This window comes from Zonotrichia albicollis, chromosome 1 (genome assembly GCF_047830755.1).
Source record: "Zonotrichia albicollis isolate bZonAlb1 chromosome 1, bZonAlb1.hap1, whole genome shotgun sequence".
In the NCBI taxonomy this organism is placed as follows: domain Eukaryota; kingdom Metazoa; phylum Chordata; class Aves; order Passeriformes; family Passerellidae; genus Zonotrichia; species Zonotrichia albicollis.
This window is the reverse complement of record NC_133819.1, coordinates 132,290,440-132,305,930: the sequence shown is the minus strand read 5'-3', so window position 1 is coordinate 132,305,930 and position 15,491 is coordinate 132,290,440. Positions and strand designations below refer to the sequence as shown.

The window sequence follows — 15,491 nt, the reverse complement described above, 5'->3', positions numbered from 1 at the left end:
AATTCTTCCTGCATTTGCCTGCTTTGACAGTATTCTCCCCAACAGTTTTGCAAGGGAGCAGAAAGAGCAGCCCTACTTTTCTGTCGGTAATGCATTTCAGATGATGGGAGTGCACTGACCCAGCTCAGAGAACAGCTGCAGGCAAGAGGAGCAAACAATGCTAAGAAGGGAATACTGATAATTTAAACCTGGGGTTCTGTTGTGTAAGGGAGCAATTCTTCCATCTTGAAAGGATATTGGAGAAATAAAGCAAGATTCTGGGCAGGAAAGCAAGACTGCTTAAGGGAATGGAAAAATTCTTACTTTGAGAGACATCGAAAATATTCACATCTTTGTCTCTAGGAGGGTATGACTAAGAGGACACAAGCTGATCCTAGTTAAAAAAAAAAAATTAAAAATAGGGCTCTAAAGGTAGCTGATGTCCACCTAAGAACAAGGGAATGCTCAGTAACATACTAAGTGTTGAATTTGAAACCATTAAAGGGACTTGGCTTTTTTCATGTTCTATTAAAAATCTTATTCACAGAGAATCACTTTTGTTGGTCATCTTCATTCCCAGGCAAAATTTCCCACCTTTCCAGTGTTCCTTACCCTCCCTCATGGAACACCACAGCTCAGTGTGAGGAAGTCCCACATTCTCATGTTCCCTACCCTTGCTGAGTCTCCTAGCTGGGGAAGGAGTACTTTGAGGTGGGATGGCCGGACACTGTGATTTCAGCCAGTCACCCCCTGGGGCACTGCCTTTTAGCCATCGAGTGAGCCCCAGAGCTTCTCAGCTGCTGATGGCCAACAGTAGCTTCAGGACGCAGTTCCTCAGCCATACTTTGTCATGGAATAGCTGAGGTAGAAAAATACCTCTGGAGCTTGTCTAGTCCTGCTCAAGCAGGAATAGGTTGTCCCGCTGGGTTTTGAATCCCCAGGGGTGGAGACTGCATCAATTGTGTGCTGCCTATTTCCATAACTTAACTGTCCTTACAGTAAAAGAAAAAAAATAATCTTGTATTTAAAAGGGCACTTCAATTTGTGCCCTTTGTCTCTTGTCCTTACTTAGGATTTACTCTCCATGAAGTGCCTGCCTCTGTGCCAAATCTGACTGGACGGATGTAGTGATTTCAAAAGTTAAGAGAAAAGGCACCAGGGTGAGGAGAAGAGACTGTAGCAGTGACTCACAGAGGTGATGTTAATGTCTGTGACAGGAACTGCGACTGTGTATGATGGGATGGCAGAGAGGAAGCAGAACCACTGGTTGCTTTTAGGTCCATACAGAACATTCTTACAGATTTGGGAGAAGAGCAGATATCCCCTCCATCCTGTGATACTTCCAGGGAACTTTCACTTTGAGTTCCTGTCAGATTTAGTGAATATCAAGTTATACTTTCCATTAATTGCTAAATTAATTTTCTCCATGTGTTTCAGAGACAGCTAATATCAAGGAATAGAAGTTATGTCTCAATGAATGTCCTCTTCTTGGGCCTGCTCTTCTGTTCACATGAATATTTTTAAATTTTATTGGGTTGGGAAAATATAAAGGCTTTTATGGATTGAAACACAAGCTACAGACACATGAATAGGAGGCATCAGAAAAAGTTTTATATAATACAGATTTTTTGAAGTCAAGCTGCCAGGGCTTCAAGTTTTTGAAATACTCAAACTTTCATCTCCCTGCCACAGAGTGCCTTCTATACACACCAGCATACCTTTTCAACAGCAGTATGAGCATTCCTTTTTCAATTAGGAGGTTTTACCAGGTTCAGATTAACTGGCTTCAAATTTTGAAACCTTCAACCAACATTATATAGCATGAAAAATAGAGTGTAGCTTTTTTCTCTTCAATTAGTGTATGGAGGCAGGTCCTCTGAGTGCCTGGACTACCAATGCAGGCAGCTGCTGAAATGTACAGCACGCAGAGGACTGGGAGAGAAAATTTACCAAGCTCTAACTAAATGCAGAGGGCAGTTTTCCAGAAAATAGAAGATAACAGAGTGCAGTGTCCACGACCCAGCTGTGTGCTGCTCACTCCCCATTTTTAAATTCAAATTTTTTGAAGGGATTGTAGTACAATACAGGGGGCATTTTTAATTGAATGGGATGTTTTAGTTATATAAATCCTAGAAGATCACTTCACAGCTGTTAACATTAATGGCCAATAATAACCTGTCTTTAACTGTGTAGCTCTCCTCATATGCATTTGTGGCTTCTAAAATGGACTTCTAAGAGAGAAAATACAAACCTGTCTAAGAGACAAATATAAGCCTGTTCCCAAAGAAAAGGTTATCTATTTTATTTCTCTATGCTATCAGGGACTGTCTGGGTTGTTTTCCAAAATGCTAAATAGTCATTTTGGAGATGAAGCTGAATGGCAATATTTCAAACAAATTTGCTGTGAAATAGGCCCTAGATAGGATTGGTGTTTTGGGTCAGATAAAGAGTAGAAATTTGTTCTGGTGCTGAATGTTGCAGGATCACAGAATCAATCAGGTTGGAAAACAACTCTAAGTTACTTTAGTCCAAATGTTGACTGAAGACCACCTTGTCAACTAGACCATGGCAGTAAGTGCCACATCCAGTCATTTCTCATCCAGGGATGGTGACTCCACCACTGCCTTGGGCAGCCCATTCCAATAACCCTTTTTGTGAAGAAATTCCTCTTGATGTTCAACCTGAACCTCTGCTGGCACAGCTTGAGGCTATATCCTGTGCAAAGGGACTCGATCTAATACATTGCTAGGGACTGTGTTTACAAGATCTCTGGCATAAGGATGTAGGACATGGAGAAATGGTCAGTTACCTAAAAATGGCAAGCACAATATTGCTCTTTTAATAGCTTTATTGTATAATAGGACTTAACAAAAATCCTGTCACCAGCAAATTATACAAATCCCCTCCAAGATATAATTTCATAGTGCATGCACATGTCTGACTCCAGCTGACTCTGATTTGTATTAAATAATCTAATTGATATCCTTGGCCTATTAACCTTTTGTATAAGCTGATAGTTGGCTGTATTACTAAATCTAAGGTTTTCTCCTTAGCAGCATTATTATGAACTTGTCAGTTTCATTTAATGTTAACTTCCTCTAGGCAACACCACAAACTTTTAAAAGCCAAATGCATACATTTGTTAGGGAATTTTTGCTAGGTGGATGTCACTTTTAATTTATTTTTTAGCTTTTCTGGCCTTCTGTAACAGAGAAGCTAAAACAAGCTGCTAGGTCTATTTAAAACATCTATTGACATTAAAGTGAGCATCAAAAATACAAACAGAAGTAGTCAATGTTTTTATCCACATACTCAAACCATCCCATGAAAAACATCACCATGCACTTTCAGGAGTTGGGGAACGGGTATTGAGCAGAATGAGAACACCCCAAAGTGACATGGGACTGGGCTGGGTGTACAGCCATGTTCCAGGATGCCCCAAGCACTTCCATCCTCAGCTGATTTCCTCCTGTGAGCTGGGAATTCAGTTCAGCCACCAGCACATGTACTAGCACAGCCCCACTCCAAAACACAGGAGATGAAATTGGCAGAGACAGGCTGCCAACAGGCAAGATCCTGAACTGCAGTCTGGCAAGCATGAAACTATTTTTAAGCATAAACCAACAAGAGTTCTGTGACAGAGATCAGTAGTATTCATAGCAACAGAGGAGACTGCACTTGGAAATAAAATTTAAAGATACAAGGGAGTCACAATGACCTGCTCACCTCAGAGTCACTCTTTCTACCACTGTTGTTACAAGGATGACAGGTGACTGTGTATGTTCTTCACAGTTCAGCTTCTTCAGGCCATTAAGCAACGCAGATGAAAACAAGAGGAATATAAACCAGTTTATGACTAAACAGTAGCAGTATTTCTCAATCATCTTCATCCTTACAAAGTCTATAATCACAACAGGTGAATTCTCTTTTTCCTCTCCTAAAGAGGAAGTATGCTTGATACTATGTTAAATATGAAAAGTTAAATCACCTAAATTATCAAAATGTGCTTGCTAGAAATATGCTGAACACTCCTGCCCTGAGAAATAAGACATCCCTGCCATGCAAATTTCATTGAGATCTGGTATTCATGGTCTGGGAGCTAGCAAAGCATGTACTATGGATAAAGAGCCACTGCCTGCAGTTACTTGCCCCTGCATACCTGGGACTACTCAGAGGTTGCAAGGAGCAGAAATTTGTCTGTCAAAGAGCTTTCTCATGTTAAAGGCTGGGAAAAGGAGGATTTGCTGCAATATTTGTGTTTATATGATACACCTCCAGATCTTAAGCAACATGTTGGTTTTTTTTTTAAATACAGTCAAGCATTTTTGAGGATTGTTTTGTATTTTATCAAAAGCTAAACGATCTTCAGGCCTCAACTTCATCCAAGGTAGAAGTAACCATTCCTCACTGAAGGGAGTGCTGGGCAGTGCACTAGAAAGAACAAACTTATTTTCCAAGCTAACAAGAAAGTTCTGGTAGAAATTTTTTTCTAGTTTCCAATAAACACAGCCCTAGAAGAGGTTAAATTTGCACCCTGCCAGCTCTGTGCAGACACATACACACACTGTAGGGTCTCAGAAGATCCCAGCACATCTGGCTGGGGTCGGCTCTTTCACTCAATGAGGAACTGCTTTTAGGTAAATATGGCAGCAAGAGAAAGTGCAGGTAGAAGAAGATTGGGGCAGTTTATGTGGTTTAAGAGAACACACATTCATTAAAACTAGGTACTGAAATTTATTTTTTGCATTATTTAACCTGTTGAGAATATAATCACTTAAAGAAGAAAGAGTCTTACTAAAAGAAACACTTGGTAGATCATACACATTTCAGTACTTTATACATTGCTTAACTTTCACAGAAAGAGGTGTTTTGCTGTGTTTTTTTAGTTACATGTGACAGAAACAGATTTTAAATGCCGAAATGAGGATGGCACAAGATGAATTGCAACTTTGTATTTTGCATGCAGCTCAATCTACCAAAGGAAAAACAAAACCCTTTTAACATACCTCTATTTAAAACGATTTGTTAAATGTCTATGTACTTAGTTTGCAAATTAAGACCTAGGAGACAGGCTTTTCATATTGGAGAATCATGGCTGTTGGCTTTTGTTTTAAAGAATAGTCAAATAATATAACTGCTTAAATAAAAGAAATGTTTCATACTTCTCTGTGGAAGGCAGAATTTTTATTTTGAAAACAACTATGTTAGAGCTGTAAATAAGAGAGTTTATTTCAGTTATTCTAAACCTCCTGTATCAGAAGAATACATATCAAGAAAATGTCTTGAAAGGCTTTGATTTAAATATATAGTCTAAAAACTACAACTATCCTCATCTGAAGAATCATAAAGCTAAAAGGGAATTTCTGTTCCTGAGTTTTTGCAGAATGCACCTTACTGATACAAACACTTAATGGAGGCAGTATGTTCTGCCTTGTCAGCTGCATCCAGCATGGAACTTTTCCAGGTGTTTCATTTACATCTCAGTCTCAGACTGTTCCCCGCTGTGCAGAGCAGCGGTGCATTCACTCTCCTGCCACCCAAGGAGGGCTGTGATGGGCTCTTACCGGCCAATGCTCAGCTCAGCCCGCCACCACAATACCGCAACTGCCACCTAGCGCTGGGTTCCAGGCGGGCACAGGAGGAAGGCAGCGAGCAGTGAGGAGGGATAAACCACGGGGTTATAAAAGGCTGAACACAGCTCATGCTCAAAACAATTGAAATCAGCTCATTAACAGTAAACTTGAACTACATCTCCTACAAATCAGTGAAACAGATCCCAACCAAGTAATTACACCTAAACAAAGCTGTAACAGAGAAACCTAATAAATTAGGAATTTAACTCCATTTAAAAGTTTAAATGTAACTCCATTCAATTACATTATTTTAAATTATTATTAATTAACAAAATGAAGGAACATCTGCTTTGTGTTTCCTAGAAAGTCATAGCCATATTAGTTAGTACTAACTCCTTCCTAACACATCTGACCATGTGTTTTCTTAGGTGGGACTGCTTATGGAATCAGAGCTACAGAGCATAAGATGCCTTATTAGTACAGCCAAGGAGACAGAACAAGAACAGCAACAAAAAGTTTATGCATAGGAAGTTTATTTAGAGAAAAGTCAGGCATTTTTCAAAGGTTGTTTGGAAGTCTGCTGTTTGAAATAACAAAGGCATTATCTTGCTTCTAATAAAAATAATTATGTCCCAGAAAAAGCAAGGTAATTCTATAAAAAATCCTTATAGCTGCATATATTTGCTGTGAAAACCTCAATAAGAATCTTTTGTCTATAATGGTACAATTTATAAGCTCAGTGAAAAGGAGGAATGGTTGTTTCACATCAAATCTAGGACTGGTAAGTAGGGCTGACTGTTCTTACAGTATCTATTTCTACTTGACAGAAGATCAATACAGAGGGATGGGATAAGTTACTGGCATCACCAGTTGGATTTCTCAATATTTTCTAATCACCCCATCAAACCAATGCTTCTGACCTTAATGGCAGAGGAAAAAAATAAAAGAACTGTAATGATGGTAGCTGAAAACTTCCTGTCCTGGAGAATTTAATCCTTAGCTATTAGGATGTAGATAAGCCTATTCTCTTGGTTCAAATTTGTTATTGTATAAGCAAGCTGGAGACTTTTTTGTAATGGAGTATTAAACCACACTCAGGAAAAGAAAAGTTTGTTCCCATAATAGACAAGCACATTTTGCAGTTGCAATTTTATTTGATTCTCATTAAACATTCTTTAATTTTTACTGGTTTTTTAAAATCAAAACAGTCAAAGTTGAATTGCTATAAAAAAGATCATGAGAACGGTTACATGTAGATATTAATATCCATCTGATTTATAAAGGTACCACTTCAGAAAATCATAATTTTCTTCTTTCTGAAATCATTATTGTCTTTGTTAAGCAGTTGCTTACATATGAAAAAAAAAATCTGAGTCCCAACAGTAATCTATTATGTAAAGAAAGAGGTTAAGAAAATTCAGAAGCAAATAAAGTAAAATTCCTCTGAAGTGAAGATGTATGCTAAGCAATTAATGTGTTCTGTTTTCTCATTAGTAAAAAATTTTAAATTAAAAAATGACAAAAGACCTACAATTACAAATCAGTATAGTTTTCCATGTCCATATCACCCATAGTGTAACTCCAATACATTCACCCAGGTATGTACCTTAATACCTGAATATCCAGTCACCCCCACAAAGGGCAGATCCTGTCCTGCAATCTGGCTCAGCTGGTTTTAGCAGGACTCAGGCACTTTTCAGAGTTTGTCAGTACAGAACTCACTGTGAGTGCTGAAGAAAGCACCTTTCCTCAGTAAGTTTACTGATTTCAGCTGTGTGTAACTGCTATTAGTCAGCTGTAGGAATTGGATATAAGGGAGAAGTATTAACTCAATCTAAAACTGCCATTGTAAGATATCCAATCTCTATTTATAGTCATGCTGAAGCATCTTGGAGAGGTCCCTGAATGGCAATAGCTTCAATCTCAACTCTGGCCCCCTGTGACAAAACAATGAAGAAACATATTAGGAATTTAATGTATCTATTTTATGAAGCAATTGGATGAACAACACAACTTCATAAAAAACAGAGTGACATTTGAGAGAGATTATATTTCTGACAGTTGTATTACTGATTTAGCAATGTTCAGTATGTTGTAAATTCAATTTATGCTTACTCAAGTATCATAACCCCTTATTTCTAATGTTTTCCACCATAAAGAAATATGTATCTCACATGCAGATCTCTGACAATGTGTGGGAATAACAATGGTATACTTAGAAAAGAAACTAATTAAGTCTTTATTGAAATAATTGCAATCAAAGCTATTTCAGAATTCAAAAAGCTGTCAGAATGCTTCAGTAGTATTTCAGAAAACGTTGGGGTTTTTTGTAGATAGAAAAGTGACACTTACTTTGGGTAAAGCAGCAACTTGATAAGCTGCTCTGGCTGGGAAGTTTGCCTTGAAAACTGTAATTTAAACAGAAACATCCAGCAATCACTAACCTTGGCTTGATAAAACAGAGTTCAAAGTAATCTGTATAAAATTAAATCATTGGAACAGGTTCAAGGCTACAAGACTTCTATGCCAGCCTTGTTTTTTTTTGCTTTAGTGACTGACTGCTCTCAATCTCAGCAAGCCACCACTCATCCCCCAGCAGTCAGCTGCAGTTGAGACCTGGTGGCCAGTGATAACCTGTACTCTGCTGACACTGCAGGGCCTTCACACCAACTTGGCTGCAAAAGGATGATTCAATCAGAATGGTGATCATCCAGTTTCAAACATCAGGGAATGGGGGATGGCTCTTTCACAGAAGGAGCAGGAGACAGAAACAGGCCTCTGCCAAAAGAGTCATGAGCAAAGATCCCAGATTCACAGGAAGTCACCAGGAGTCTAACCTTACTCATATCAAAGAAAAACAGAGGAAAAACAGGCCTATTTAGAACCTGACAAACACAGATATTAGAACAGGGGTAAGGCTTGGGGAAGGGTACTGGTAAAGATATAAGAGCTGGATTTACAGAATATGAGAATAGTTCAGGTTGGAAGGAATCTTTAAAGACCACATAGTCCAATTCACCACCACGCCACAGCCAAGAACATCTTTCACTGTATCAGATTGCTCAAAGTCCTGTCCAGCCAGACTGAACACTATCAAGAAATCTGCATAATGAAGTCAAAGTTTTACTAGTGACAGTAATCACAAAACTGTTAATAATGGAAGTGTTGGGGTCCTGCATTGAAGTAATAACTCACAATGAGAGAACAGCAGCAGCTGTTTGCTCAAACTCCAGCTGGAGGTAACAAGTAACCAAGCATGCAGCTGGTCTGGTTTTACCCTGCTTAAGAACTCACACCCCCAGTACATTTTGACAAGTAGGAAACTGTGTTACTTGATTCTCAATGAGACTTCATTCCAGACCAGATGCTGCTATCTAATTAAAAGCCAAAGCTATATAAATAAGGAGCTCATGCAAATTGTCCCAAATTATTCTGCCCAACATGGCTCGTTGGAATCACCCATTTCAGTCTACATTCACTTTTGTTGACCAAGCACTGTTCTCTTTTTTCCTTCAAGGGGAGCAGCATGGCTCATCCTTGTATAAAGAACGAGCCCTGTCCCATAACAATGGCCCTCAAATTATTCAAAAGATACAGACTTTAAAGAAATGGAGATATAAAATCTGAAATTCAGCATTGGAGGCGGCCTACAGTAGAATTACAGCCAGGACAGCAGAACATCAAGCAAGGTAAGATCAACTTGTAGGGATAGCAGGAGCTGATCTTCACAGGACAGTGAGTTAGTGGGATGGAGAACACAAATGCACATGAAATTAGGCTCTGATTGATCTGATACTTGAAATTGTAAACAAATTTCTACTGGAATTTCAAAAAATATGGAACTACATCATCTGAGTCATTAAAACACTTTGACTACCATGAACATAATTTTTCCACAAGCCATAATGGTAAAACACAACTAAAATATCTACTTACATTGTTTGTAAACATCATTGATATCATTGTAGTCCTTCATGTCAGCCATCAAAACTGTGGTCTTCACAACTAGAAATTATGTAAGTGCAGTTATTTTAGACCTCTGACTTGCATAAAAAAATTGAAAAACTTTAGTGCATTTCTTGCTTTTATTTTATACATTTCTCTCAAGTATTCTAAACATTTTGAAAAGTTTTGCAGATATTGACCATTAGAGCTACAACCTAGGGAACCACCTAAAAAAAATCTGAGCACATAGTATGTAATAAAACCTTAGGGAATTAAACCATTCCTGACTAGCTCTGAAAAAGCCAAATTCCCCCAAGAGGCACTGAACTGATAAGCAGATCAAATACAACAGGCTGTAAGCCAGCTGCTGGCAATAACTTATATATAATAATATCTGCTGCCAGAAAAAAAAGTTCATGGAAGGTCTGAAAATATACTCTGTGCTAGAATTTTTCCCAGGACTGCCTAACCCAGCATGAATCCTGGTGTGGCTTGACCAGTAGAATCCTCCCCCCAAAAACAGTGTCTAGAATACTAACAGCAAAGATACAAACCTGCTTTCACCTGGAGCAAAGCTTAAAATGTCTGCAGTCACTGAAACATTGTCTGTACCTGAGCTCCCCCAGCTGGAATTAAAACATTACTACCATTGCCAGAAGTTTTTGGTGAAAGACAGTGTACCATTGATACCCATTGCAAAGACTTCCATGCAGATTCATTTCCTTTATTTTTTAACCTAAATTCACAATTTTTGTTTCTTCCAGCTATTGGTAACAATTGAATGTTCAGCAAATAGCTGTTTTCTTTTTTTTTTTAAAGGTCACTTGATTTTTTAATATTTTAATTCAGGTAAAAACAACCACCTGTTTGCCAGAGTCACAGCAGCACCTACCATTGCCATAGTCACAGCCTGCAGCTTTCAGGATTTCTCCCATGTTTTTTAGAGCCTAAAGAAAACATGAAACAAAAAATCTTTTAGCTATCAGCTGGGTTATATTTATGTAAGTATGTAAATATAACTTGTGACTTGGCTGAAGTGTTACTATTCAACCAGCAGAACCTCAACTGTCAAAAAAAGACTAACTTAAATAAAAATTAATAGGAAGGAGCATCTAATAAATATTAAACCATCCACTCATAAGATGTAAATACATGATGCAGCTCCATCTCATCCTATTATCTCACTCCACCTCTTTGCTGCTGGGGGACTAAAACTTTGCCTGACTCAAGCCAGGGTTTTTATTGGGGTGTGAACCTTTGCTTCAAAACACTGAACCTTTCATACCTTCCTACATGAAACAGATTTCCACCCTGACCTTTGTGTTTTCCAAGTTGTTGGAAAAATGACAGCATTAGTTAAGATGGAATGATTTCCTCCTGCTTTTCCCTCATCTGGACAATGTGATGTGCTCTCGATCCTCCTCAATTTTTCCACAATTCCACCTTTAATGAGACACATGGCAACTCCATTACAAGTTCATTGCTGGAAGACTTCTTACCTGCTTGGCTTCCTCTTTTGCCCCTCCAGAGACAAGCTGCCCAGTGGAAGGCTCCAGCCCGATCTGCCCTGCAATGTACATTGTCCGGTCCACCAGCACGGCTTGGCTGAAAGCACAAGTGCCATTTTAGGTCATGTTCCCCCACAAAAACATTTCAAATTTCAAATCCAAAAGCACATTTCAAATTTTCTACAGTACTTTATAATGTATCAGGAAGAAGACTGAGGTTTTGCACATGCAAGTCTGTACATGCAGTCACACATCAATCTGCTTATGCTTTTGAAGAGCTGGGATTACACCATCTAAGCTCTGCCCTCGAGGAGATAAACCTTTGTTTCTTGCAAAGGCACAAGTTGTAAATGCAGTAACACAACACTAAACTGAGCTACAGGTTCCTCACAGCAAATAGCACAGAGGGAAGGCAGAGTAAATAAAAACATTTTTTGCACCTGCCCAGATAAATATTGCATCCCTGTCTGAGAAGCAGACAATACCTTTCAACCACAATTCACCTGCAGAGCAATGGAGAAACAAAAAAAAAAAGGAAAGTCAAAAGATATTTAACTTTTAACATTTTTCTTCTTAAACAGGCACTATGAAAATGAGTTACAGCTGTGAGGTGACCCTGTACCCTGATTCTCTGGCAGTATTCCTCCAGAGTAAGGAATTTGGCCAGTCAGCAAAACACCTTGATCACTCCATTCCTAGAACAATCACTCTCCTCTCACCAAATAACCTGAGGGACTTCTTTGCTGTTAATTCAGAAGAATGCAAAATTCAAGCTATTTGCAAAACATTTATATAAAAATGTCAGGTGTGCTTTTGCTGAAGTTGAGTCAGCAACTATTAATGTCTCTACTACAAAGAGGTTAAAAGTTGAAAGCAAAGATTTAAACTACCTAGCAAACATTATACAAGTGACACAACTTCATTATCTTCAACCAATAATTAAAAATATTTTGCAAAGAAATTATAGAAAGATTCTTTTGCAAGTGCTTGTGGCATGTCAATACCATTTTTCATATCTCTTCTCATTCCATAAGAAAATGCAATGTTTTGGCCATTCAACAGCTCTCTCAAGCTACACAAACTAGAGTTAGGCACTTTCTGAAGTATCTGAAATAGGAGTTTTGCTTCCCTTTAATGTTGATGGAAAAAGAGGGACATATTCAGAGAATATTTTCAGTACATCTCTCAGCTGAGATTCACTCAGTTGGATTGTCTTAATGCATTTACCTCACAAGGTACTAACCTCAGCTAGGGACTCAGTCAAATGATCAGGGTTAGGCAGTCTGAACTTCCCATCTTTTCTGTTACACCTGCCCTACATTCTCCTGAATTTCATGAGGGGAAAAAATAGCCAGTAACTTTGTCAGATATGGTAAACTGTCTTACATGGGAATTATTTTTTCTGTCATCAACTAACAAAACCGGAGTAAATCACAAAACTACACCATACAAAGAAGAGAAACCAGTGAATAGTTTTCTAGCTGACACAGTCTTGTTGATAGAAATGTGTGCATGTAGACATAGGTTTCTTTAGTTTTCTTTGCTACTACTGCTGCTGTGGAGGGAGGCCCTCAGAGCACAACCTTCTGTTTGTGTTTGAAGCACAGGGAACTGTGCAACAAGAAGGTATGGGCTCTCCACTGAAAGAGATTGTCTTGTACTGTTTATCACAGAGCAAATGACAGTGAAAGGTTTATCTCAGAGACCTTCTGAGAGTCCTAAATCATGAATAACTTGGGAAAGAACAAGCTGAAGCCTTCTGATACCACTGCCAGATAAACATCTGCAGCAGCCTGATTGGGTCTGCTCAGCTTCCTCCTCTTGGTGTGCCCACCAGGGAATCCTCCATTCACTGAGGCCAGGAACAATTTACCAGCCAGGGAGCACACCTGCACTGCACTCAAATGTACAAGTGCAGCTAAGGGAAACTTCAACTCCACAAACCCCAATCAATTCTTAACTGCAGATGCACCTTGCAACTAGGGCCAGTCATAGCTACTCATTAATCAGCAGGGATGTGATGTGTGTCCGAAGTCAGTCACGTCTTAGTGTGCCTGAATGCATAACTGGGCAGACACTGTGACCTTGGAACAACACTGTCTGTCAGAGAGATGGTGTTAGGAACCATGCTCTGTTAATCAGATCTTTACACAAATGACTGTGGATTAATACAAGAACAGTATCCTTTAAAAGGTTAATAACATTAATGAGATAAATAGGTCCATACACAGATGTGTCTTTTTATACATCTACCTACCCATCTCAAGGTACTGGCAAATGGATGCAGTAAATGAAATAGAAAAATACAGTAAAAATAGGTCACCAAAAATCATATTGAAGGGCTGTAGCAGAACCAGGAATGCAGTTCATTCATCCCAATCCTTCATTGCTGTGTAACCAAGCTCAGACCTCACAGCAGAGATCTGGCAGTTATTTCTTGTGCAACTTCTGCTCTGTGGACTTTGACAAGTTTACTAAAATCTGATAAACTAAGTTAGTGATAAACTTATTGATGTTAGACCCATCATACATTTAACAGGCTGCACAATAAGCAGTATTTAATCAAAAACTACCAATAAGCACAACATTTTGGAGTTGAAAGCCATGTTGAAGTCCAGGACAGTGGTGTGGACATGCAGACAAAGAATTGTTGCATTCCCATGTCTTAGATGTTCTCCTGATGCCAAGCAATGCCAGGCCCCTGGCTGCCATCCACCAATAGTTTATTGTTTACAGAAGTTAACCTTCATGTCATGTCTCTCTGCTTCTACACTTTGTATTTTTCCATCTTTATATGCCTATAAGAAGTCCGAAGCTTAGAAAGCTTAGGACACAAAGTAATGGAGACAAAAAATGCACCTGGAAGGCACAAAGATGCTATTGTGAACACAAAGCCTGAATATAGAATTAAAAATTCTTAGAAAATATCTTGGTAAAAACCCTTTAGTACTTTAGCTATGACAATCTACTATACTGACTGAACATTTTTTCATATCCAAATTGCAAAGAGAAGCCTTTCTCCAATTCAAACTGGGATTTTTCATTTTAATGATATGCAAAACTGCTACAGCAACATACTTGTGAAAATGCTGAACATCTTACATATTTTTACAGCAGTTAAGTTTTTAGGCTGAAAAACATTTATAACAATTCAAAATAAGAAAGACTTTTCAATTCCCAGGCATTGAATTCTCCATCCAACCAAGCTCGCCCTGGATTGGGCTCAGCATTCACTCTGTATCACCTGCATAGTCAGCATCTCTAGCTTCCCTGCACAACATGGAAGGGAAAAAAGCCAAGCACCTTTTTCTGGAGAGCAATCATTCTTCTTCTTTTTTTTTTTATTAAATTCACTCCTTACCACTAATTCCAGAATTATTTTCCCAACCTAACTTTTTGAGCTATCCCCCTCCTGCTATGGGGCTGCACTTTGCCGTGGCCCCACAGCCCCACTCGTGCTTTGAGACTCCAGGCGCCCCGGGGGTTACTGGGGAGGGGGTACCAGGAGCGGCCCCTGCTCAGGGTCCTGCCCTCAGCCCAGGCCTGAGGGACCTGACAGACCCCAGGGACATGCCAAAACCCTGCCAGCAAAACCTGCTCCTGCACCCCCTGAGAGACTTCCCGCTCCCAAAATCACAGAATTGTTAGGGTTGGAAGGGTCCCCTGGAGATGATTCAGTTCAACCCCCCTGGCAAGGCAGGGGCAGCTGGAGCAGGTTACACAGGAACGCATCCAGCCGGGTTTGGAATGTCTCCAGAGAGGGACACGCTACAGCCTCCCTGGGCAGCCTGTGCCACTGCTCTGCCACTCCAAATATAAAGAAATTCTTCCTCATGTTGAGCTGAAACCTCCTCTGTTCTAGTTTATGGCCATTGCCCCTTGTCCTGTCAATGGGCACCACTGAAAAGATTCTGGCACCATCCTCCTAGCACCTGTCTATGAGGTATTTATAGGTGTTCATGAGATCCCCTGTCAGTCTTTTCCAGACTAAACAGCTCCCCCGACTCTCCTCAGGTGCTCCAGACCCCTCATCATCTTTGTGCCCCTCTGCTGACCCTCTCCAGTAGTTCCTTGTCTTTCCTGTACTGAGGAGCTCAGAACTGCATAGGGCTCTCCAGATGTGGCCTCACTAGGGCTGAGCAGAGGGGCAGGATCACCTCCCTCGACCTGCTGGCCACTGTTCCTGCTGCACCCCAGGATACCATTGGCTGCAAGGGCTCCGCCGGCTCACGGTCAACTTGCTATCCACCAAGACTCTCAGATCTTTCTAAAGCATTACCTGTAGGGACCCAGTGCAGGGGCTTTAGCAGTGCTGATTATTTTCTTCACGAGCGAGGTCATGGCAGGAGCTGGTCCCGAAGCTGCAGTGACTGCTGGGGCCTCCCCGCCTGCACTCCCTCCCCTTAGCGTTCTGCCGGAGCACGCCCCGCCCACCACCGCCCGCGGGCCTCTGGGAAATGTAGTCCTTCAGGGGTCTGCCGGGAGA

General features: G+C 40.0%; 1 protein-coding gene across 1 annotated transcript; it reads right to left on the bottom strand.

Annotated features, from left to right (window-relative positions):
- Window positions 1–6,676: 6,676 nt before the first annotated feature.
- On the bottom strand, window positions 6,677–15,444 carry RIDA (reactive intermediate imine deaminase A). The gene is made up of 6 exons (XM_005479481.4): window positions 15,285–15,444; window positions 10,997–11,102; window positions 10,390–10,444; window positions 9,489–9,557; window positions 7,905–7,960; window positions 6,677–7,489 (listed from the first exon to the last, which is right to left on the bottom strand). The coding sequence occupies exons 1-6, from the start codon at window positions 15,344–15,346 to the stop codon at window positions 7,427–7,429; spliced, it is 411 nt and encodes a 136-aa protein (XP_005479538.2). The 5' UTR covers window positions 15,347–15,444; the 3' UTR covers window positions 6,677–7,426.
- Between the last annotated feature and the right edge of the window lie 47 nt (window positions 15,445–15,491).